Source organism: Adiantum capillus-veneris, chromosome 5, assembly GCF_014529385.1.
Source record: "Adiantum capillus-veneris isolate H3 chromosome 5, ASM1452938v2, whole genome shotgun sequence".
NCBI lineage: Eukaryota > Viridiplantae > Streptophyta > Polypodiopsida > Polypodiales > Pteridaceae > Adiantum > Adiantum capillus-veneris.
This window is the reverse complement of record NC_140935.1, coordinates 163,168,799-163,194,762: the sequence shown is the minus strand read 5'-3', so window position 1 is coordinate 163,194,762 and position 25,964 is coordinate 163,168,799. Positions and strand designations below refer to the sequence as shown.

Sequence of the window (25,964 nt, the reverse complement as noted above, 5' to 3'; positions counted from 1 at the left end):
ATATATGTATAATAGATAATATAATTTTATATTAAAACACAATAAAAATTTAATGTGATTGTATTTTTTTTTTTTGAGAGTACAAGAACTTGGAAACACATGCACACACTCTATTTACAACGGCCTCACAGATAGGGAGAGAGGCATCCCATCACATGTACACACCCGCATATGAGAACAGTCCCTAAGGACTTGGAACTTGTCTTCAGGTTGCCAAGGGGGTATTGAACCCAAGACCTTAGGCACATAGACCTTGATTGTAAATTCTTTGCCTCCTCACCTTGTTTTGAAAACGTTTCCATATCATTTTGGCGGGCCGCGGCTTTTCTCCCTATGGCGGGCAGTAGAGAGAAAGGAAAACGCATTGGCAGCATCGACTGCTTCCTCGACTATATCGCTTCCTCCCGTGTTCAGAAACCTTCGTAGGTGAGTTTAATTATTTCTTTGTCTGACAACTCAATTGTTTCCTTACCCTCCTTTGCTGTTTTCGGTGGTGTTAGCGCCTTCTTTCTTTGATTCGATATGATGTGCAGCAGTCAAGAATTTGGAGCTATCTTGGCAGACGAGGCACAACTCTCTGTTTCATCTCCTTCTACCCGAAAGCTTCACGTTGCTGGAAGTTTCTTCCATGGCTATCTCACCTATCCACATTCCAATGTAAGTGAAGCTCCGAATCAGAGTCTAGATAGGGTCGAGAATGCAGATTGCTATGGCTTATATGTGGATTCATCCCCATACGGCCGCTCACCCCCGACCGCCACACATGCCTACAATAGGTGGTGGAATAACTCATCAGCATTATCTTTTGGACCCTTTGCATTCAGCCCATCAGTGGATAGCTATGGTTGGCGGTCACCTACAGCCTCCCGCTTCATCACTGCAAGGGATTATTATCATGAAGCAAATCAAGAAGATGATGTTTCTACGGATCCCAAGCTGGATGCCTACAAGTCATCCACGCACCCAGACAACTATCCTAGGGAGAATTCATACTCTGCAAGTACCCCTCTCAAGAACAAAGTCAGCTTCAAGGGTTATGTGAGTAGATACCTGAATGCCTATGGTTCACCGGCCTGTGCAAGCGAAAGGAGCCCAGCATCATCATGTGAACTGCATAACTATCCAGCTTCAAATTCTATCGAAAGTTATGTCAATGATGGTGACTATCCTCGATCGTCGCTTGGTAGTTTGCCTGGCACAGTGAGGTTTATGGAGTCCATACTAGAACACCCAAGCAAAGAAAGGCTACTGGATGATCATGAGTCTCTTGATGCTTTTTTGGGTTATGATGGAATGACATCTACACATATTCCTCACCTCCAAGACACTCAGACTGACAAGATGCAAGAGGATGAGCATAATCAAGCCCTTCATTCTAACCATATAACTAACAAGACAATGATTACTTTTGAGACATCTAATAGTCTTGATCATGCAAACTTTGAACATAAGCCAGGAACGAAGGAGACCCTGTTCGGGCGTGAAGAAAATTTGGGCACGACACAAAAGAGCTTTGTGAGCATTTTCACTCTGTTCAAGTACGCAGACAAATGGGATAGGGTAATAATGGCCCTGGGTACTGTTGGTGCTGTAATTAATGGTGCCTCTCTTCCCATCTTCTCCTTGCTTTTTGGGGAGATGGTGGAAAGATGGGGTGCAAATCAAAGCGTCCCCGAGTCACAGGAGGTTCTCTCCCTAACACACGATTAAACCATATGTGTGCATAGATGCAATTGCTAAATAGACGTGCTTCAAATTTCAAAATCTCACTGTTCAAAACGTTTCCCATAGCACATTGGATGACATGTCATTAGTATGAGTGCCTGAACCTGTAATACATATTTGGATTGCTCATTGTGCACACAAGCGGCCTCATATCTTTTATAGCATCTTGTGGCAAATAGGCACGATACCTTTATTCAAGTGGGATCCAGTTTTAAGAAGTTTATTGTATGTATGTAGTTGTCCATGTATTAGTTATTGTTTAATCACACATTTTATCATCATACGTTTTGTGGTGTCGAAAGCAGGTATGCATGTGGATGGGGATCTTGGCTGTTGTCACTTTGTTAAGCTCTTACATTGGTGAGTGCAGGATTACCGATTTTCTTAGCATTAATACAATTAAGGATTACTTTGTGGGAGCAAATAAGACACACACATTGCTTGCAATTGAACTACCCCATGGCTTTACGATGTCACTGTATATTGCAAATGCAGAGGTTTCTGCCTGGGCTTTTGCAGCAGAGAGGCAAGCTTTGAGGATCAAGACATCCTTTCTGAGATCAGTCCTGAGACAAAACGTGGATTTCCATGCAGAGACAGGGCAGGACTGGTGGTATAGAACCTCAGCCAATGTTGACTGCATCCGGGATCTTGTTGGCCACAAGGTTGGTCAGACTGAAAGTATCAACCTCTTTATTGTTTTTGTGATTGAATTTAGAGCACATGAGTCAGAAATTAAGGTGCAAACCTAAGAATCAAGATATTGAAGCAGTCGTGATTTTATAGACCAAACTAGATTGCTCTCTTGCATTCTTCCTAGACCCATGATTATGAACAAAGATGATTGTACTTATTTCGATACTTCTCAATGGACATCACCATTATTGTGTGGCAAAGCGTAAGCGATCGTTTATGATTATTTATCAGTGTGCAAAGTGAAAGCACGTTTGAATTTAGAAAGCACGGTTTTTACCACCTTCCTTATGCTAAGTGAGTCCTGAGGGGTATATTAAAGAAGTACATGGCTGACATGTCTTGTATTCTAGACAGCTGGTTTTCTCCATCATTGTACGACCTTCCTTGTTGGATATATTGTGGGCTTCACAAAGTCATGGCAGATCTCTCTCATAGTGCTGTTCAGCAGTCTCTTCCTGATTGCCATCGGAGTCTTCCAACGGGACGCTTTAGCTAAACTTGGAGCAGAGGAAGAGGTAATGTCCCTCTGTAATTATGGCTTTCGTTGAAAATTTGGAACCTTATGTAAGCACTGCGCACACCTGCAGGAGTTGTCCTCAGGTTGCTCTGAACGGTCAGGAGGAATTGCATTGGTGTCTACATCCACCTTACCTTCTTCCTTCACTAGGGATTGGCCCATCTTGCAACTCCTTTGCATGCTCACTCAAACCCATTGCATGCTTATCCAACACCTTGGCAGCAAGACCCTTTGCATGCTTTCCCAAGACCCCTACATGCTCACCCTCTGCATGCCATGGTACTAAGAGACTAAACTTGGGGTGTATGATTGACTACTTTAAGATACTTTTTAGTGTCATCTCTCTACTTTGTCCTGATGACCTTACAATGACTAGTTGCATGGTAGGTTGGGGCAATTTCAAAAGTTCTTATGAGTTCAGCGAGCAAACATGCTTATTTTTTCTGATGATTTGGAGGGCTTGTTCACTTATATGTCTTTTACTTAGTATTGTTTTGAATTTAAAAAACCTATCTTGTCAACATGTTGTGTATCTTGCTACAGGAAACTTACGCTGAGGCTAACACATTTGTGCATCAAACACTGACTTATATAAGAACTGTGCTTGCTTATGGTGCCGAGGAGCGAATGAGCATGAAATACAAGGGCTTACTGAACAAATGTACACCTGTAGCAACCAAGGTGGGATTTGTTAAAGGTGCAGGCATGGCAATCTTGTATTTGTTGAGCTGTCTTCTATGGGCCTTGATTATCTGGTATGGCTCTGCCCTTGTTGCTGGTAACAAGATCAAGGGCGGGAGTGCTGTGGCTTGCTTCTTGGCTACTCTCATTGGTGGAAGGCAAGCTTCCTCTGCACTTACTTATACCTTTTATGCATCTTCTTATCTTTTCGAGAGTCTTTTATGCATCATGCCACCTTTGGTTTGCAGATGTGCTGGCTAATAAATGATTTGTAACTTTCTATTATGTAACCTCTTTCTGATTGATTGTATCTTGTGGTTGTATGGGTGTTTTTCGCCATGATATCAGTGTTTCTGTAGGGGATTTTCCATATTTCTTGTATATTGACCTATGGGCGAATTTTCTGTAATGCTAAGGGTAAAATCCCCACTTTTTTTTGGGAGAGAAATGAAATAATATATTAACGTCTTCAAAAGGCCAAAATGACCTATGAGACCAAGCTGTTACAACAGTGAATCTAATACCATGTCTGGAATAAAAAACAACTGAAACAAAAAATACAACTACTACAAGCTTGGACTGTATGGATGTGCCAGCTAATACAAAAGGTGCCCAATACAATGTGTAGTACAATGAGAGAAGTGGGGGGGGGGGGGGGGGGGGGGGAGATATGGTAGAGATCCATCCTCATCTGCACTCAGGACATCGAAAAAGTATGGCTCGAATCCTTTGCTGTAGTCTCCATCGATACTGTGTAGCTCCTCTTCTCAATCGCGGTCGTCTAGATCTCCCTAGCTCCAGTGCTCGGTCTATGAGAATGCTAGTAGTGGAAGTATGAGTGCGGGTAGAGCTCTGCAATGATGGCTGCTCCTCTGGGTGTCCAATATCTAGTGTAAAGAAATCTCTAATCTGTCTCTCTCCAGCTCTCCTCAGTAAAGTGTCTCTATGCCTGTGTAACTCAAGTAGATACAGTCCAAGACATCTCTGATCCTCATAACTCATGACTCTAGATAGAGGCCCAAAACCCTCTCTGAAGAGACAATGAAAACGGCCTCGTATCTCATAGTACACTGTGCAATGACATATGTAATGTAACTCTGTCTCTGGCTCTAGATGACATCAGCGGCATATCATGCTATCTGCTGGTATCCCTTCGAATCTGCCAGTCTCAATCTCGAGCTGATGTGAGGATGTGCGTATCTGGCCAATGGCACAATGCAAACCATGAGAAAGATGTGTCCATATAGCTAGGTTGAATCACAAACCCATCCCATGTGCGGTGGAGAAGATGCTCTCTATAGAAAGCCATCTTCGTGCCCAACTCCTGTACTGGCTCTATCCATGTCCTCCTCGTGTCCAGCTAGATCAGATCCTGACGAATGAGTCTAGTAATCTCCACCTGCGTCAGAGACATCAAGGGTGCCTGTAGAGAGTACTGAAAGGAGGCAGCCTGTCCATGCTGAAGCCATGTGTCTGAAACCATGATGTCATCTGTGCATACCAGCATGATGTATCCCCCTATAGAGCTAACTGGCTAGAGGCCTCTTAACTTTTAAGGCCAACCTGGCATATCTATCTCTGGTAGTATCCCATAGGCTGTGTACAAAGGAGACTGGTCTGGTAAGCACCTCAATCTCCATAGGGGGGGCAGCTAACTCCGCTCGAATGATATCATGCGGTACGGAGGCCTTGGCTCTAATCAGCCCAGAGATCATAGATATCAAGGGCCTCTCCATACATCTCCAACCATCCTGGCCTATAGAAAATACACATGGACGCGGCCAAAATTGAGACTTTGCGATTGGCCTGACCTAAAGAATGTTCATGAAGTTCGAAGCTTTTTGGGCTTGTGCTCTTAATAGATGGATGGTAATAAGGAAAAAGGTGCAAGTGGTGGTGGGGATGGTGACGTGGTAAAGTAGTAGGAACTGCAGAAGTTGAAGGAAGATAGAGAGAAGGGTTTTCATTAGCCCTAGTGTCAAAGAAGACTGTGGAGAAGGATCCATAATAGTAGAAACTGGGGGAAGAAATTTTTTTGGGTCAGGAACTGAATAGAAGGACATATGAGAGGGCAAAGGTACCATAGTTGTTGATGGAAGAGAGGAAATAGTAGAAGTCGTAGTAACTGGAGGTTGAGATTGATAGATAGGTAGCGACTGAGGTAGAGTACATCTCAAAATCTCATAAAGATACTGAAGCTCTTCGCCTTCTACTTAAGGTGCATACTATTCTGAAGTGACAGTCGTCTGCAATTCTCAAACAAGCTCCACCAAATATTCTCAATCTAATGCAATTGTCATGGGGAGCTTTTGAAACAAGGGGATCCTTTGAAATCGGAGGATTCTGTGAGGTAGAGTATACTGAGAAACATGAGGATCCTGTAAAATTTCATTAGTCGCCTTTGCCAAAGCTGGAGGTGCAATTGAATTTATCTCCACCGGATCGGATTGCCCTCCTGTGAGAACAGGATGACGATTGGGCTTTGATACCATTGTATTCATCCACATAATGGATGACTCACGACATACTTAAATCTGCGATTGAAAGACTTGAAAAAATTGAAAAGATCACACTTGTACTTATCAAATGACATTAAGCGAGTTCTTCTCAAAGAGTATAGGCCCTCAAATCAAGGCCCTTGGCGATATCTCCTGTGAGATCATGCACTCCTAGAAACTGGCTTTACAACTGAGGCGTAGCCTCTCTTATCCTAAAAAAGAAAACATAAAAATAGTAGTTCTCCCAAAGCAATAGAAGTCAACTCTGTCTAATAACTGGCATCCCAAAAAGCTGGTAAAAAATCTGCCTGCCACGTCAGCAAGCAGCCACGTTGTCAATCCCAAAATTTGCGCCGGTAAAAGCGGTGGAATTCACGGGTTGTTCCAATTTGCTTTTGGTCCTTTGTGTCCAGAAGTTGGCTGCCCTTGCTTTTCTCTCATGCCATGTCATCAAGTTGTCACAGAGAAATTGGAGTTGGTGGCTATCTAGGCACCTATAGAGTAGAGCCTGTGCATAGCCATGCCATCTTGTGGGTCCTCAACGGTGTGGGTGGAAGTCGGCGCCATGCCATGGCTGAATCGTGGCTTATGAATAGGTGTTACAGCATTAGCTCGTGGAGAGAGAGAGCATGCAATGGCCTATATTCTGATAAAATTTGGTCTAGAGAGAGAAAATTTGCTGGTTTTATAGAGCAAAAATCTGCTCAAAATCTTGTGTCACAAATTGCTGACGTGTCAACCCAGTGAAGAACAGAGCTGACTTGCAGATCCTGGCCGAGGGGCCTTAACCCTAGAAGAAGCAGAAGAAGAAGAAGAAGTAGCGGAAGAAGTCTTTACCAATATATGGGACCCCGTCCGGTGGGTGTAAAGCTGGCACACATACACTCAAACTCCCCCTAGTAGGTTACAACTTGAAATTTTTGGACATTTTGTAGTAGGTGTCTCTTCTTGAGCTTATAACCTTGGAGGCCCAGTGTGATTGCTATGTCTTGGGACGACCGTCACCACTATAGGAACACTGTGTGTCGAGGTGTGTTTCGACTATTCGAGAGCTTATGGACCATGCTTCAGTCGGCTACAACCTTGTGGAAGAAATCTAACCCTAATTTTGGTGCAGGTTTCAAGATGGAAAGCTAGACGTCTTTTCAAGCTCGACGGATGTCGAGAATGCTTTTTCACTTTGAATTAGCAGTTTTCTGAATTCTGTTTGACGAACTTGGTTGGTGATCCTGTTTTGGAATTTGTTTGAAATGGATGGTATCTGTTTTGAACCGGTCTTGGTGCCGATTTGAATTGTTTGACTCTGGTTTTAATACTGGTTTCAATGATTGGTGATTTACTCCCGGGTGGAGTAGTGAGAAATGATGTTTGAGAATGCTTGCACATACTCATGGCCCGGAACCCTTGTGGTTATTTGTGGGCGGGGGTATTGAATGTTTGAAAAGTGATGTTTTTACTCATGGCCCGGACCCTTGTGGTTATTTGCGGAGGGAGTATTAACTTTTAAGAAGTCTGAGCAGTGGTTACTCTCAGCACCTCCAAACGGCGCAGGTTGCAGTCTGGGGGGCGTTTGGTTGTAAACGGCCTCTATATCTCATGGCTCAGACCTTTTTAGGTTATTTGCAGGAGGAGTGATGAGAGAGTCGTTGAACAACTCATGGCTCGGACCAAGATGGTTATTTAGGAGGGGAGTGTTCATTGACGGCTTTATGTTTCTATGTCTTATAACATGCATATGTGAACATTTGTGTTGCATTGTGATGTGCCAACCTTTGAATACTCCTTATTGGATGAGATTTTTCTAATAAACCAACGGCATAGGATATCAAGAGCTCCAATTTGGAATGAGACCCCTTATTGGATGAGATTTTTTTGGGGAGCCAACAACCCGAGATATCAAGAGCTCCAATATGGAATGAGAAAACTGATTGTTCTTCGGAATGTTCCTCGGAATGTCCCTCGGAATGAACCACGGAAATTTTTGAGCTAACTTGAGTTGTTTTGTAGATATACAATAATTGCGGACGATTTTTTTTTCAAGAAGGGGGGATGTCACAAACTGTTGACGTGTCAAGCCATTGAAGAATAGAGCTGACTTGCAGATCCTGACCGAGGGGCCTAAACCCTAGAAGAAGCAAAAGCAGAAGCAATAGAAGAAGAAGAAGCAACGAAAGAAGTCTTTACTAACTTATGGGACCCCGTCTGATCGGGGCCCAAGTCACTAGAAGTCATAGTCACCACCCGAAACAAAAACGGCAGAAACAAAAATGGAAAAACCAGTGTTTTTGAGTTTCGCCCCAGGCAAAAACGACACTTTTTTTTTCAATTTGTAAACAATGTATTTCATAAAACAAGTAGCCTAGGAGGGGCCATAGGTGTATTCAGAATTGAAAAATGACAAGTCTTAATTCAAAAGTTTCAAACTTAATGCTTAAAAAAGAATCCCTCATGATTTTGCCCCAAATTGAACCTTCTAAAAGTTGCAAGCCGAAACGCCGTCTCGGCTGGTCCAAAACGGGAGAGAAACTCTGTTTCTGTCCCCCCCCCCCCCCGCGAAACGCTGTTTCGTGTGATTATGCTAGAAGTAAAGCTGGCACACATACACTCAAACTCCCCTAGGTTAAAAGATGATGATGTGGCAACTATACGGACGTCCCACAATTTGCACTGGCATGCTGATGTAGCATTGTACGGACGCCCACAATTTGTGTTGACATGCTGATGTGGTAGTTGTATGGATTTTCGCAAAACAAGTTGGAAGCTTTTGGTGCTAGTGATTTTGGGACCAGATGCTTTTGAGCTTGAACCCTTTTCATGTAAATACTTTTCATAGGCCAAGAGCCTTCAAATATGAGCTAAGGGCTCATTCTCTGGCACGCTTCCGCGTAAAGGTGCAGAGGATGGAGTACCGGCGTTGTACCTTGTTCAAGCAATATAAAGAAATACCGAAAGGGGTGCCAATGTTTGGGGTCAGTGCTCTCTTGGGGTGGAACTCCGCCATTCCCTCTTTTAGTTTAGTTGTTATTTGAAGTGCTTAAAGTTGTTCAATTTGTTCTTTTCCGTTGGCATGTGGTGCCCGTCCCCGTGATATCTAGAGAGAGAAAAATTGCAGATTTTAAAGAGAGAATCTAGTAATAGTCCTGACTGTTAGTGCCTTTTTTTAAGAGAGCAAACTGTTTTAGAGAGAAAAATGAAATGAATTGAAATGTTATATTAACGTCTTCAAAAGGCCAAAACGACCTATGAGACCAATCTGTTACAAAATAGTGAATCTAATACCATGTCTGGGTATAAAAGAACTAGAACAAAGATACTACTACTAGAATCCATCCTCATCTGCACTGGAGGTTGAGAGAGTATGGCTCGAATCCTTTGCTGTAGTCTTCGTTGATGCTGTGTAGCCCCTCTTCTCAATCGTGGCCGTTTGGATCTCCGCAGCTCCAGTGCTCGGTCGATGAGAGTGCCGGTAGTGGTCGAATGAGTGTGGGCCGAGCTCTCCAGTGATGGCTGCTCCTCTGGCTGTCCCATATCTAGTGAAAAGAAATCTGTAATGTCTCTGGGACTGTCTCTCTCTATCTCTCCCCAGTAAAGTGTCTCTATATCTGTATAACTCAAGTAGATATAGCCCAGGACATCTTTGATCCTCATAACTTATGACCCTAGAGAAAGGACCGAAACCCTCTTTGAATAAGTAGTGGAAACGGCCCCGTATCTCATAGTACACTTTGCAATGACATGTAATGTAGCTATGTCTCTGGCTCTAGCTGGCATAACCGGCATATCCTGCTGTTTGCTGGTATCCCTTTGAATCTACCAGACTACCAGTTTCAATCTCAAGCTGATGTGAGGATGTGCGTATCTGACCAATGGCACACTACAATCCATGAGACATATGCGTGTCCATGTAGCTGGGTTGAATCACAAACCCATCTCCTATGAGGTGGAGAAGATGCTCCTATAGAAATCCGTCTTCGTGCCCAACTTTTGTGGTGGCTCTATCCATCTCCTCCTGGTATCCAGTTGGATTAGGTTCTGACGAATGAGTCTAGTAATCTCCACTCGTGTACGAGACATCGAGGGTGCCTGAAGAGAGTACTGGAAAGGGGGCAGCCTGTCCATGGTGAAGCCATGCGTCTGAAACCATGATGTCATCTGTGCATACCAGCATGAAGTGTCCCCCTGAAGAGCTAACTGTCTAGAAGACTCAAGGGCGAGTCTAGCATATCTGTCTCTAATAGTATCCCACAAGTTTTGCACAAAGGAGATTGATCTGGTAAGCGCCTCAATCTCCATAGGAGGGGCAACTAGCTCTGCTCAAATGATAACGTGGGGTACGGAGACCTTGGCTCTGATGAGTCGAGAGATCATAGATACCAAGGGCCTTTCCATACGTCTCCAATCATCTTGGCCTACGGAAGGTACCCATATTTGTACCCCCAACATAGCTGAGGCTACGAAAGTATCAAAGAGCCATAACTTTGTCCAATGTTCCTGGAACTGAACCTGCGAACACATCCTCTTTAAGCTTCCCAAGGCCGCAAAAGCTCTAGTCAGTCTAGTCGCTGCTGCTCTCCCCAAAGAAAACCTTGGCCCAGTGAAGACAACCCCAAAGTAAGTGTATGCATCTTTATACTCTACCATCTCTTGACCATATGTGAAAGTCGGTGTTGATCTCCTGATCCACTATGGTGTGGTGTTAAACACCATAACCTTGGTTTTACCAAGGTTTACAAACAATCCACTATCCTCTACAAAACTTTTTAATGCATCCAACTGTCGTTGCATACCCTCTGGTGAGTGAGAGATCAACACAATATCATCAGCATAGAACAACAATGGGATCCACGTCCCTGCCAGCTGGGCACCTCTATCACCCTCTTTGTCAATGTAATCAGACACCTCATCAACATACATACCAAATAGAGTAGGAGACAATGGGCAACCCTGTTTCACCACAATGGTGGAGTGAACTAAATCAACATACATACCTCTATCACCCTCTCTGTCAATGTAATCAGACACCTCATCAACATACATACCAAATAGAGTAGGAGACAATGGGCAACCCTGTTTCACCCCAATGGTGGAGTGAACTAAATCATATATCCCCTTCGGAGTGCGTACATGTCCCCTCTTGAAATTGGCGTGGCTCTTTGCTCGTACACCCTCACCCTCTGCCCAATTACTCAACTGCTGCTCAAGAATGGATGCATACAACCGTGCCAATGTGTGTCCAACCATAATAGTGCGGTAATTCCCAGGCTCTGTAGGATCACCTGCTTTGAAGATAGGCACAATAGTATACAACCTCCAAGTCTTAGGTAACCCCTTACACATAGCACGATTGAACAACACTGCAAGAACCTCTACCAACATATCTCTAGCATGTATAAAGTGCTCTGCTACTAAACCATCATGATCATATGCCCTGCTGGTCCTCATCCTGTCAATGGCTCTCTTTACCATCTTAGTGGTAAAGAAGGTGTTGGTAGGTGGGCATGGCTCTGTAGGATCTAGAAGGGGGTCCGTCCAAGAACCATATATACCGATGACGCATACTGGCCCCACACATCAAGAGAAGTATAGAGAAAGGTGACTGTCCTTTGGATGCAACATATATTGACGTACTGGGGGGGGGGGGGGGGGGGGGGGGGGGGGAGTAACATATGGCACTGTATAGAAATCGGTCTGTGTCAGCTCTTAGCCTCACCCACATGTATCTAGCATGATCATCTCTCCGTACAATATGTAGTATTGGTTGTAACTCCTCCCTAAATAGCACTGCTACTCCTCTTGAACCTCTACTCCCATGCTCAGATCTCGCGACTGTCCTGTGGGCCGTCTCCCATCTGTATCCCACCACATGTGGCATAAGCTGTCCAGGGACCCGATGAGTCTCTGAGAAGAAAACAATGTCCCTGTCTCTGAAATTGTCCTCAAAGGCACCAACGTCCACTCATAGATCCATTACAATTCCAAGTAGCCATCTTCAATATGGTCCCATAGGTCTCACATTGTTATGTAGAGCGCTGCTCTATAATCACCACCCGACCATCTCTGTAAAAGGCAATCTTTCTTTTCTCCCTTGCCGCCGTAATCTCTGGCATTACCTCTCTCATATGCGCAAGCTGTGTGTCACAAGACGGGCACCACGTGCCAATAGAAAAGAACAGACTGAACAAACTTTTAGCACTTTAATAACAACTGAACTGAAAGAGAGAGACGACACGCGACACGGAGTGGTGGAATTCCACCCTAGAGAGTATTGGCTCCAAACCTTGGCGCCCCTTTAGGTATTTCTTTATATTCCATCAACACAGTACAAGCCGGTACTCGAGACTTTGCACCTTCTCTTGGAAGCATGCCAGAGAATGAGCCCTAACCTCATATTAAAGGCACTTGGCCTAAAAAGCAATTACAGTGAAATCCTTCAAACTCAAAAGCATCTGGTCCAAAAGCAAAGCCAAAAAGCTGCCAGCGCAATTTACGGAAATCTGTACAGCCTGCCACGTCATCATGCCAGCGCAATTTTCAATAATCTCAGTTTTTGCGTGTGTGCGGGTCTTGCTTTATTTTAATCCTTTATGTCACTTGGGGCTCCATCGAACGGGGTCCCCATAAGTTGGTAGGACTTCTTCTTTTGTTACTTGTTCTTCTTAGGGTTTAGGCCCCTCGGTCTACATCTGCAAGTTGGCTCCATTCTTTAGGCTTTGACACGTCAGCAGTTTGTTACACTGTGAGATAGTGAGATCATCATTGAGGAAAATACTTGTCTTCTTGAGAGTAGGCCTCTTTCTCAAGAATTCCTTCTTCTCTTCCAAGGCAGCGTAGTATGAGAGCTCTCCCTTTTGAAAATTCTCCCGGGCCATCACTCTTCTTGCCCACTCTCCATGCCTTTGTGTGTGAAGGCTTGTCCACCCCCATCATGGATGTGAGGCACCTCTTTATCCAAATTGTTTGTCCTTGAGGCTGGTTACCCTCACATGTAGAGCCCGCATCCTCCTCCTTTGTTCTTCTTTGAGGGTCATGCTAATAAGAGTGGGTGTACAAGGAGATTCCTTACCTTTCCTTTCTTGGCAACCTCAATTCATTTTTCGGCCTCCTCTAGTTTCTTTTGTGTTGCGGAGATGACCGCGCCTCATGACTTCTTCTCCTCATCTTCCTTGATAATCCGTATTTCTTCTCTCATGGTATTCAATCCTTCCATCATGGATGGTTGAATTTGCCTTCTTCGAGCAGCCCACTTTTTGCTTGTAGATTTTGGATGATGGAATCTTGGATTGCCACTTTCTCCTCGAGCGAAGCGATCCTCCTACGCATGCCATCTCTTTCTTCGGTCCATCTTTGAAGAATAGTGCTCCTCTCCTTCCTCCACTCTTCCACTTCGTTTCTCCATTCTCTCATTTCCTTCTCTATTGTTGACACCCTCTTCCCTGTCCGCATAAAAGAGGCTTTGTTGGCGGCCGGAGAGGGAGCGTCTTCTTACACGTGGGGGAAGCCATTGGCACTTCTCCAAATGCTTCCCATGTGAGAGAGAGAGAGAGAGAGAGAGAGAGAGAGAGAGAGAGAGAGAGAGAGAGAGAGAGAGAGAGAGAGAGAGAGAGAGAGAGAGAAATGAAATGAAATGAATTGAAATGTTATATTAATGTCTTCAAAAGGCCATAGTGACCTATGAGACCCGAAAGTTACAAAGTGGTGGATGTGATACAAAGTCAGAGTAACAAAATAACCTAACAACAGTACAAAACAAAGATATATACTATGGGATCCTAAATTGGTCGATGTGAGCCAAGCAAAAAACTAAGCAAAAAATGGGCGGCTTGTTGGGATAGTTGAATCACAAGAGATCTAGCATCGGTCGTTGGCGAATCTCATCAATTTCCTCCATGGTTAGTAGTCTGATCGGGTGTCGTGCATGCTTGGCCAGCGTGCTCCGAATTTTCTGTCATAGCCTCCGTCGATGTTGTGTAGTTCTTTGCAGTCGTGGGCGCGTGGATTTCCCCAATTCAATCGCTCGGTCAATCAGTGTGCCTCTGGTGTGAGACTAGGGGGAGCTTTGTTGTGGGAGTGGCTCTTGCGGCTGTCTCGTGTTTGCTCTGAAGAAGTCTATGATCCGTCTTTGAGACTGGCCCTCGCCATTCATTAGGCTATCTCTGTGTCTGCGCAACTCGAGCAAGAACAAACCCAAACATCTCTGATCTTCGTATCCCATGACTCTTGAGAGTGGTCCAAAACCCTCTTTGAACAAGCAATGGAAGCGGCCTCGTATCTCGTAGTAGACGGGGCAGTGGCATGTATAATGTAGCTCTGTCTCAGGTTCCATGTTACCAAGGGGCATGTCCTGTCCTTTGCGTACTCCGCTGTATCTCCCAGTCTCAATGCGCAACTGGTGAGAAGATTTGCGTAATTGGCCAATAGCACATCGTATCCCATGAGACAAGTGGGTATCTATGTATCTGGGTCTCGTCACAAAACCATCTTCCGTAAGCTGGAGAAGGTGGTCTCTGTAGAAAGCCATTTTCGTGCCCAATTCCTGTGCTGGTTGTATCCATGTCCTCCTGGTGTCTAGCTGGGTGAGGTCTTGGTGGATGAGCTTGGTGATCTCTGACTGTGTAAGAGTGAGAGATGGTGCATCCAATGAGTAAAGGAATGGTGGCAGCCTGTCTATGCTGAACCCATGTGCCTGAAACCATGATGTCATCTCCCCATACCAGCATGTTGTATCTCCTTGTATCGCTAACTGTCGAGAGGATTCAAGTGCTATGTGAGCATATCTGTCTCTAGGAAGTTCCTATGTGCGGTTTATGAAGGAGACTGATCTGGTGAGTGCCTCCACCACTAGTGGGGGGGCCGCTAGCTCTGCTTAGATAATGGCCCGTGGTACTGATGCCTTGGCTCTGATGAGCCGCGAGATCATAGAGACGAGAGGTTTTTCCATGTTCCCCCATCCGTCTGTGCGACCCGGCCTCCCGTGGTGATCCAATGAAGGTCTCTATATCTCGGTTCCATAGAGCAATGCTGAAGCCACCAAGGTGTCAAAGAGCCAGAGCTTCGTCCGGGGCTCCTGAAATTGAACCTGTGAACACATCCTCTCCAATCTACCCAATGGTGCGTGGGCTCTAGTAAGTCTGGTCTCTGCTGCTCTTCTGAGTGAGAATGCAGGTCCGCTAAAAACCACTCCAAGGTAAGTGTAAGCGTCTTTGTACTCCACAGTCTCCTGGCCGTATGTGAATGTAGGTGTTGACCTCCTGATCCACTGTGGGGTGGTATTAAACACCATAACCTTGGTTTTACCCAGGTTGACAGACAAACCACTTTCGTGGGCAAACGTATGCAAAGCATCCAATTGACGTTGCATTCCCTCTGGGGATTCGGAGATCAACACTATGTCATCAGCATATAACAAAAGTGGAATCCATGTCCTTGCCAACTGTGCACCTTTATCCCCATCGCTGTCAATGTAGTCAGAAACCTCATCCACATACATACCGAAAAGAGTAGGAGAGAGCGGGCAGCCCCGCTTCACCCCAATAGTGGAGTGGACCGGTGTAGAAAGTCTCTCCGGGGTGCGTACATGCCCTACTACTGATCTGTACAATGCCATGATCCCCCAAATGAGCTCTGTGGGTACTCCCATTTCGTGTAATCTGCGCATCAGTCTAGCTCTGGGTACTGTGTCGAAAGCTTTGCGGAAGTCCACAAAGCTACAATAGATCCGTCTCCCATGAGATCTGCCTTCCTCGATGATGGCCCTGAGTGTCAGGATATGGTCAAGAGTAGAGAAGCCTCTCCTGAATCCTGCCTGCCCAGTTGCACGTATTCCTTCCCGCTCTGCCCATCTACTCAGCTGTTGCTCAAGAATGGATGCATACAACCGTGCCAGTGTGTGCCCAATCATAATAGTGCGATAATTCCCAGGCTCCATGGGGTCTCCTGACTTGAAGATAGGTACGATCGTAGATAGGCTCCAAGTGTCCGGTAGGCCCTCACACATGGCACGGTTAAACATAACTGCTAGAAGCTCTGCTAGTAGGTCTTTGGCATGCATGAAATGCTCAGCGACTAGGCCATCATGATCATATGCTCTCCCAGTCTTCATCCTGTCAATAGCTTTCTTCACCATCTCAGCAGTGAAAAAAACACATGCGTGTGGGCATGGATCGGGGGGGTTGGGGAGGGGCGGCTGTCCAGGTACTGTGTACAAAGATGATGCGTATTGACCCCAGGTCTCTGTGGAGAAAATAGCAAGGGGGGGGGGGGGGGGGGGGACTGCTCATGAAAGAGCCGTCACACCTCACGTGAGTCCTGACTTAAGAATAGCTGATATAGATCTTGCTCGAGTCGAGCCAAAAAAGCCCTCTTCTTCCGCCGCACCAGGCGTCGGAAGTCAATCTGTGACTGTCTGTGAGTGACATCCCCCAACAACACCTCCCTCTGAAGTCTGGCTCATACTGGCGGCACTCCTCATCGTACCAGCTGTTCTGAGGCATGCTCCCTGATCGGCGGCTCTGCTCAGGCTGGGTGTGTGGGTATGCTTTTGCTGCTGCCTCATGTAATGTCTGTGTCAGTATAGTAGTTAGCTCCTCCAGAGGTCGCCTCGGGTCCTCAGTGCATAGGCGTCTGTAGATCCCGTCCATGTATACAGAATCCGTCTCCCGTGTGAATGTGTAGCGAGTAGGGGTTGCTACCCGTGGCCTGTGTGCTACACTGAACTGGAAGGAGATGGTCATCGACACCAGAGCATGATCCACTGCCACCCCGACTGGTCTAGGCCCAACTGTGAGATCCTGGATACTAGAGATGAGATTCGGCTATGCCATGACATAGTCCACTGTGCTGGCTCCATGTCTGTGTGGAAAGCATGTAAAACCTCCCGCAGCAGGAAATCTCTGTAGGCCGTTCAAGATGGCCAATCCATGTGCAATGCCCATGTCTATCAGGTGTCGCCCATACTCAGTATATTCCACATCGTGTGATAGTCTGGAAAGGCCCGTCTCTACAACATATAGCTCCCTTAGCATCTCCTCTGAAGTATCATAAAACACTGCCTAGTGATGGGCAGTCCTAGCATTGAAGTCCCCAGGATGATAATGTCACCATCCCTAGAGAACTCCCATATGTCATCATCCAAAATAGAGAAAGGGGACTGTCCTCTGGGTGATGCATAAACTGATGTACTCGGGGGAAAGTAGCAAATAGCTAGATAGAGGTATCTGCCTGTCTCTGCTTTCAATCTCAATCTCACCCACATGTACCTACCCTGCTCGTCCCTGCGGGCTATATGTATCAGTGGTTGCAGATTCTCTCTAAATAACACTGCGACTCCCCCCGAGCCCTGCCCTCTGTGCTCTGAGCGTGTCTCCTGTCTGTAGGCTGTCTCCCACCTGTATCCACTGATGTGAGGCATGGATTGCCTAGGGGCTTGGTGTGTCTCAGAGTAAAAGATGATGTCTCTTCCAGTAAAGCTATCCTCAAAAGCACCCACATCAAGACGCATAGATCCATTACAGTTCTAGGCAGCCACTTTGAGTGTGGTCCCATAAGTCTCGCACCGTCATGTGGAGCGTCGCTCTAGTATTACCACTTTTCCATCTCGGTAAAAAGCGATCTTGCCTTTTCCCCTTGCCGCTCTAATCTCCGGCATTACTTCTTGCATATGAGCGATCTGCGAGAGGGTGAGATCATCCCCGAGAAAGATGCCAGTCTCTTTAAGAGTTGGTCTTTTCTTCAAGAAGGACTTTTTCGCTTCCATGGAGGGAAAACGGAGGATGAGTGCTCTTTCTTTTGAGATTTCTCCACCGCTTCCATTTTTCTTTATGTTGCCCACTCTCCATGCCCTTGTGTGCGTCGGCTCATGAATCCCCATCAAGGCTGTGAGTTCTTTTACTTCTTCGTCCACATTGCCTTTGTCTTTAAGACCGCAAATTCTCACATGTAAAGCGCGCACCCGTCTCCTCTGCTCCTCCTCTAGTGTTTGATTAATGATGTTGTTTGGTGTGGACGTGGGCGTTATCTCCTTGCCTTTTCCTTTCTTGGCCACCTTGATCCATTTCTCGGCTTCATCCGCCTTTTGTTGAGTTTTGGTAAGAACATCCACCCAAGAAGTCGTCATTTCTTTGTGTTGCTCTTCTCCCTCTTTGATGGCCCGTACTTGCTCCTTGATCGTGTTGATTTCTTCGATTACTGAGGGTTGCAGTTCGCCCTCTTCCAGTGTGTTTCTTGATCGTGCTTCGGCGAGATCTTTCTTGAGTGACGCGATCTCTTCCTCTCGGGCCGTCACTCGGTCTTCCAACGTACTTATCTTGCTCTCTTGGATCAGCACGCGTCCTTCGAGCATGTTTATTGTGCCCAAGAGATTGCGGTTCATCTTGGTAATGATCTCCGTCATTTCCTCTTTGCACTTTTGAATGGCATCCTCTAGGGGGTCGGCTTTATCGTTCAGCTTCCTCATGCTTGATCGTCGTCCGCAAGGGAGTTACTAGATGTACGTGTGCACCCACACTAGCAGCGGGCGCGGCAGCTGGGCGAGTGGGGGAGCCGTTCGCAAGGGAGTCACTAGAAGTACGTGTGCATCCACACTAACGGCGGGCGCGGCAACTGGGCGAGTGGGGGAGCGTGAGGCGGTATGGCTAGGGAGGGACAGCGATAGTTACAGACGGGAGAGAGAGGGGGGGAGGGGGAGTACAGTATGGTAGAGAGAATGGGAGCGGGGGGGTACAGTATGGTAAAAAAAATAATAAAAAAATATATTTAAAATGACTTCCTACGCGTAGAAGAGTGGGGGGGGGGGGGGGGGGGGGGGGGGCGAAGGGGGGGCTGGGCAGCACAGGGGGAGAGAGCGGGAGCGGGAGCACAGCAGGGCGCGAGGAGAGCGGGAGCAGAACAGAGCAAGCGCGGGGGTGCAGCGCGCGAGCAGGCGTGGGGGGGGGGGGGGGGTAAGGACAGCAAGCAGCGGGCGAGCGCAGGGGTGCAGAGCAGGCAGCGCGAGGGTGCACACAGAGAGAGAGAGAGAGAGAGAGAGAGAGAGAGAGAGAGAGAGAGAGAGAGAGAGAGAGAGAGAGAGAGAGAGAGAGAGAGAGAGAGAGTCTAAAACAGCCAAAAAATACATGAAACCCTACAAAACAGCAAGAACGCTTGTGAAACCTTAAAAAACAGCATTACACAGATTTGAAACCGTTAAAACAGTGGCAAAACGCTGAAAAATAGCAAATCCTAAAAAACAGTCAAAAACCTTAGAAACAACAAGAAAACAATGACGAAACCTTAAAAACAGCCAAAAACCAATTTCGAAACCCCAAAAACAGCAAAGAAGAAACAACAAAACCCTAAAAACAGTGAGAGACTCATGAGAGAGAACAATAAAATCAGTTTTATAGAGAGAAAACCAGCACATTCTAGAAATGAAATGAAATGTTATATTAAACATCTTCAAAAGGCCAAAACGTCCTTTGAGACCAAACCGACATAATCTTGGTGGATCTAATGCAACATTTGGGTACAAAATAAAATGAAGTAAAATAAAAGCTAAAATGAACATCACTGTCTGAGGACGCCTAGAGGGAAGGGAGAGTCTAGAGAAAAGAAAGTCAGTGTGCGACTAGGGGGATGACTTGAAGATTGGCATGGACCACCTTTTCAGGGCAAGTAGAGCTTGTGGTTGGCCAGACAAATGTGCGTGCATGTGTGGTCTACTGTCTAGCTGTTGGAACCCTAACCCTCTATGCCTGTCTCGCAGAATATTGTTGCTATTAAGAGCCTGAATAGTGGTCCTTGGCTGTAGCTCCTTGAACATATGGAAGAGGTCTTTGTTAATCCTTTCTGCTTTGCTGATCCATGTAGACACCAAAGCATAGTCATCATTTGGCAATTGCTGTATAGGGCATTGTATAGAGCTCAAAACTGGATGTAAACCTCCTTTCTCTCTGCAAATGAGATCACCGTGCAGTAGCTGTTTTGTTTTAGCCTCCCTTACAGTTTGTAAGTTAAACCGTTTCTGACCAATTGTAAATGAATGAGAAAATACCCTTTGAGATAGGGCTTGCACAGTGAGTTGCTAGCCCCATGAATTTTCTTGATGATGGGAAAGGTTTCAACCACAACCTGAGCATTTCATGCTAACTGGAAGCTTCAGAGGAGTCGTCCTCTTGGCTTGTCACACTATACTGTGAATGTTATGTTCTCTTCTGTGGATCATTCTTGGGCACATGTGTGTTTATGCTGCTCTCTTTGTTGTGCATTATAATAAGAAAGTTTGACACAGTTTTGGCCACTTTTTTGAATGTTGCAGGTGTCTTGTTTTAGCTTTGCAATACTGGAGAAGTTTCACTGACAGTTTTGCAGCTGCTTTTAGAGTCTCCCAAGAACTGGGCATAGTTCCTTCAAGTTATATTCACGATTTGGGTGGGATTGTCCTTGGAAACATGAGCGGAAAAATTGAGTTTAAAGATGTGACCTTTTCATATCCAGCAAGACCAACATTGACCGTACTTTGTGGATTGCAACTCACTGTAGAATCTGGATCTACTATTGCGTTTGTTGGACCAAATGGAGGGGGGAAATCTTCCATCTTTTCCCTAATGCAAAGATTTTATGAGCCACAGAAAGGTAAATAACAAAGTCTTTGTTTAAATAGGACAACTTTTCATAAGGGCTTGCTTTGTTTAAATAGGACAACTTTTCATAAGGGCGTTTGGTATATTGTAGGCACAATACACATAGATGGTGTGAATATCCAGGACCTTAAACTCGGATGGCTTCGTCAGCAAATTGGTGTGATTGAACAGCATTCGGTATTATTTCCAACGAGTGTGAGAGAAAATATTTTGTTTGGGAGGCAAGATGCCACTTCGGAAGAAGTTGAAGCTGCAGCTAAACTAGCTAATGCTCATCAGTTCATCACATCACTGCAGCATGGCTATGACACAGAGGTCTCTCTCTCTCTCTCTCTCTCTCTCTCTCTCTCTCTCTTTTGCAGGCGCTCATGCATGAGGAGGATGTCTTAAGACTGTTTTGTAGTACACAAGCAAATTCCAAGGCCGGTAGGCATTACACAATCGGAACTGACAGTGAAACCCCTGAAATATAACAACACACCAAAGCGGGAAAGATACCAATGATACAGAGTTACCAACGATGGATAATTCACAAAAGGCTGGGACAAGGGAGTGAAGGACGACTGTAGAAGAGAGTTGAAGCAAAAAGGCCTGTCAGACTTCGACGAGGATGCCGAACATATCTCTGGCATGTATGGAGTGCTCGTCCATCATGATCATAAGCCCTCCTGGTCCTCATCCTGTCATGGACATCTTTACCATCTCAGTGGTAAAGAAGGTACTCATAGACGGGCATGGCTCAGGAGGATCTAGAAGGGGTGTCTATCCAGGGACCATATATAAGGATGTTGAATACTGACCCCATATATCGGGAGAAGTAATCACTGGAGGAGGGGAGTGCTCATGAAAGAAACGCCATGTCTCTCCTGAGTCTCTAGTCAAGAACAATTGGTATAAGTCTCGCTCCGTGTGAGCTAGGAATGCTCACTTCTTCCGTTGCACAAGGCGCCAGAAGGCTATCCGAGACTGTCTGTGATTGATGACCCCTAGGAGAAGATCCCCCTGAAGGTGTGCCCTTGTCTCTCTATGTTAGGGTGTGGGTTTTGTAGCACCTAATGTGTGTGAAGCCTTCTTACATGTGGATGTCTAGTCAACTATATGACATGTGATAGACCATGTAATAAATCTTAATGTGCAACCTACTTGGCAATCCCTGTGACATCATCATCTGTGTGTGCAAATATGCCTAGCTCAAGGCTATAAATTGAGCTTGTGTATACACTCAAAATCAAACCTAATAATCAATTGTGTTTTGTGCCAAGCTTATGCTACTTTGCATTAAGTAATTAGTGCGTAATTAGTTTCTCTAATTACTTTACTTATGTGCTCACCACGAATGCTTCACTAATTTATCCACCCTAACCTTTCAATTGGTATCAGAGCTACTACAACAATCAGTATCTCCTAATTTCCATCGATCTATATTTTAATAATCACACTAATCGTTGCTTGATTACCAAGGATTGCGCATGTCTTTGGACTCGATTCCTTGAGCCACTACCTTTCTTGGCCAATTGACAATGATTAGTATGTGTGTAATTGTTGTATTTGTGCCCATCAATCATCACACAATCATAATAGTCCCTCTAGTGCTCATTTGCTTTTGTAGTTTGCGTGTGCGTGTAGTGCTTCTTGAGATCTTTCGATAGAGCTATTGGACATTGCGATTGTTTGTGATTTGATCCTCAAATTGCATGCTTAAAAGTCCTTTTTTCCAGCTTTCAGTAAATCCTCTAATCTCTAAGATTGTGCTCAATTGTGAAAGCGTGCCAATGCCACTAAGTCTTCCACCTCGTTAAGTCACCCACGTGGCCCCATCAAGTCAACCTGCTGGCATACGCGTATCTATCCTGTCCTGCCTGTGCTCAACCCTTGGAGTCAAGACGAGCTTTTTCTAGTGCCACCTCTACACAGGCGCTCCCTTGTCGACGAGCTTTTCACGCACATTATCAAACTAGAAAATGAACAGACACTAGGCATCCTACTCACATCCCTAGATGACAATTACGTACACTTCCTAGATTCTTGCACCACTACAGCTGATGCTTGGAACATCCTAGAGAATTTTTTTGGAGCCAAAGCCAAACACTCAAAACTCTCTCTAAAAATGGATCTCTATAGCCTAAGCATGGAATCCAATGAAGATATAGCCTCACTAGTGAACCGGCTCAAAAGCATTTGCATACAGCTCACGTACATCTAGTGCATTGTAGATGAGATGATTAAGTGGCAGTGCTTCTCAAAGCACTTCCAGATGTTGTCTATGGACAAATTGTGACTGTATTCAAAGAGAAGGACCCAATATCCTCTCTTGAGGATGTCATAAACTCTTTGTAAGCTTTTGAGAAGAAGATAAAATGCAACATTAAAAGGACCCAATATCCTCTCTTGAGGATGTCATAAACTCTTTGTAAGCTTTTGATAAGAAGATAAAAGGCAACATTAATAATGGAGGAGCATATGCGGTCACCAACTAGCGCTACAACAAAAACAAAAGCAATTTGAATTGCACACAATGTGGACGCACCAATCATTTGTCAAAGGATTGTAATGAAGTGAACGCTTGCAAGAATTGTGGCAAGAACAATCACTCATCCAAGTATTGCAGATATAAAGATAACAACACCAAGGACAAACCAAATGCAACTACAAAGACAAAGAAACAAATCAAATTAATGTTGTTGATGAAGATTCTGACATCGAAGATGAATTTCTTGGTCTAATTTACTCTGACATATTGTGAGCACTTTACCCATTTATTCCTCAACCCCTTGTGTTGTACGAGAGGATTGTTGATCTTATTTGTGTGTTAGGGAAGATCGTTGTGTTCCTTTTCCCTACTTGTGTTTAAGGGGAGGAATGTGTCTTGTGTACCTTCCCCCAGTGTGTTTTGAGGGGAGGTAATGTGACTGCTTTAGTGCATACAAAATCCACACAGGGAGGGTTGTTAGGGTGCGTGTTTTGTAGCACCTAATGTGTGTGAAGCGCTCTTACATGTGGATGCCTAGTCAACTTTATGACATGTTATAGACCATGTGATAAATCCTAACGTGTAACCTATTTGGCAATCCTTGTCACATCATCATCTGTGTGTGCAAATATGCCTAGCTCAAGGCTATAAATTGAGCTTGTGTATACACTCAAAATCCAACCTAATAATCAAGTGTGTTTTGTGCCAAGCTTATGCTACTTTGCATTAAGTAATTATTGCGTAATTAGTTTCTCTAATTACTTTACTTATGTGCTCACCATTTTATCCACCCTAACCTTTCACTCTACACTCCTCGTCATACTTGCTGTTCTGAGGCATGCTCCTAGAACGGCGTCTCTAATGAGGTTGAGTGTGTGGGTATGCCTCTGCTGCATCATGCAAAGTCTCAGTCAATAAAGTGGTGATCTCCTCCACCAAAGAGTCCTAGCGTGCTGGTTGCTGTACATAGACGATTATAGATCTCTTCTGTATAAGCAGAGTCAGCCTCTGGTGTAAATGTATAGCGAGTATGTGTCCTCCCTCCTGACACCTAGGCTGTACTATATTGAAAGGAGACAAAGTGTAGAGAGAGCATGATCCACTGCTACATCCACTGGTTTGGGTCCTATTGTGAAATCCTGAATGTAGGAGATGAAGCTACGACATAGTTCACTGTGCTAGCCCCATGTCTGTGTAAAAAGCATGTGAAACCGGCCGCTCTAGGAAAACGTTGTACGCCATTAAGTATGGCAAGACCATGTGTAGTTGCCATCTTTGGGAGATGTCTTCCATACTCTGTGTGCTCTCTGTCCTGTAGATGTTTGTAAAGCCCTCTGAAGTGTCATAGAAGGCTGTTTGAGCATTGCTCGTCCGGGCATTGAAGTCCCGTAGGATGATGATGTCACCATCTTTGGAAAACTCCCATATGTCATCATCTAGGACAAAGAAGGTGACTGCTCTCTCGGCACAACATAGACTGATGTATTGGGGGGAAAATAGCATATAGCAATGTAGAGACATCTGCTAGTCTCAGGCCTCAATCTTACCCACATATTTCGAGCATGAGCATCTTTGCATACAATGTGCACTAGGGAAGAGACATTATTTTCTACTCGGAGACGCATCAGACTCCTGGTGGCATATTGATTAGAGTGACGGGATACCTTTGGGAGACTACTTGTAGACAGGATGTGAGATCAACGCAAAGAGGACGTGGGTCAAGAGCGGTGGCAATCCTATCTAGGGAGGAGCTTCAGCCCCTCATTTGTATTGTTCGGAGAGATGAGCAAGCCAAATATATGTGGGTCGAAGTGAGAGTGGAGACGAGAAGGACACTCTACATTGCAATATGCTATTTTGCCTCCAACACATCTCATTATGCATCCCCCAAGGGGCAGTCACCCTACATGATATTGGATGAGGACCTATGGGAGTTCTCTAAGGATGGAGATGCCATCCTTCTGGGAGACTTATAATGCAAGGATGGGCCACTCTCAGACAATACCTTGTTTAGAGAGCTGGATGTCAATGATATGGGATTGGCCAAGTGTTCGCAAGATGAGGAGCACACTAGAGATAGGGATATTTGATAGACATGGGGATTGCACATGGACTGGCCATCTTGAATGGCCTCCAGAGATGTCCAGTATCGAGTGGGTTCACTTGTTTTCCTCATAGACATGGCAATGGATTATGTTTTGGCTCAGCCCAATTTTATACCCTCTATTCAGGACTTTACAGTCGGGCCCAGGCCTATCGGGGTAGCAAAAGATCATGCTCTTCTCACGTTTATTGTCTCATTCGAGTTCAGCACAGCTTGTTTGACTGGCACAGACATCTATGCATACCTGATACACTTTAACTTCAGAGACTGATTCTGTCTACATGGATGGTATATACAGATGCTTAGGCACAGAGGATCCGGGGAGACCTTTGGAGGAGCTCACTTACATAGTGATAGAGACACTGCAGGATGCAGCAATAGAGACATACCCACACACTGAGCTTGGGCAGCGACGACGTTCTGGGAGCATACCTCAAAATGGCTGGTATGATGAGGAGTGCAGAGAGACGAGAGCCCGACTTCAGAGGGAGGTATTGCTAGGAGTCATCACTCACAGGCAGTCACGGATTGCTTGTTGACGTTTGGCGCGATGGAAGAAGAGGGCGTTTCTAGCTCGATTAGAGCAGGATTTCTACCGGCTGTTTTGAGCCAGGATTCAGGCGAGGCATGGCGATTCTTCTATGGTCACTCAACCCCACCA

At 45.3% G+C, this 25,964-nt stretch overlaps 1 protein-coding gene across 1 annotated transcript in view; it reads left to right on the top strand.

The window, feature by feature from the left end:
• Nucleotides 1-522: 522 nt before the first annotated feature.
• LOC147458473 (ABC transporter B family member 10-like) overlaps nt 523-25,964 on the top strand; it is a 41,380-nt gene continuing 15,938 nt past the window's right edge. Inside the window, exons 1-7 of the mRNA XM_086513100.1 lie at nt 523-1,686; nt 2,031-2,085; nt 2,221-2,390; nt 2,772-2,936; nt 3,482-3,777; nt 20,405-20,721; nt 20,821-21,044. Of these exons, the coding sequence (XP_086369226.1) occupies nt 523-1,686; nt 2,031-2,085; nt 2,221-2,390; nt 2,772-2,936; nt 3,482-3,777; nt 20,405-20,721; nt 20,821-21,044 (2,391 nt within the window). The remainder of the gene's footprint in view (nt 1,687-2,030; nt 2,086-2,220; nt 2,391-2,771; nt 2,937-3,481; nt 3,778-20,404; nt 20,722-20,820; nt 21,045-25,964) is intronic.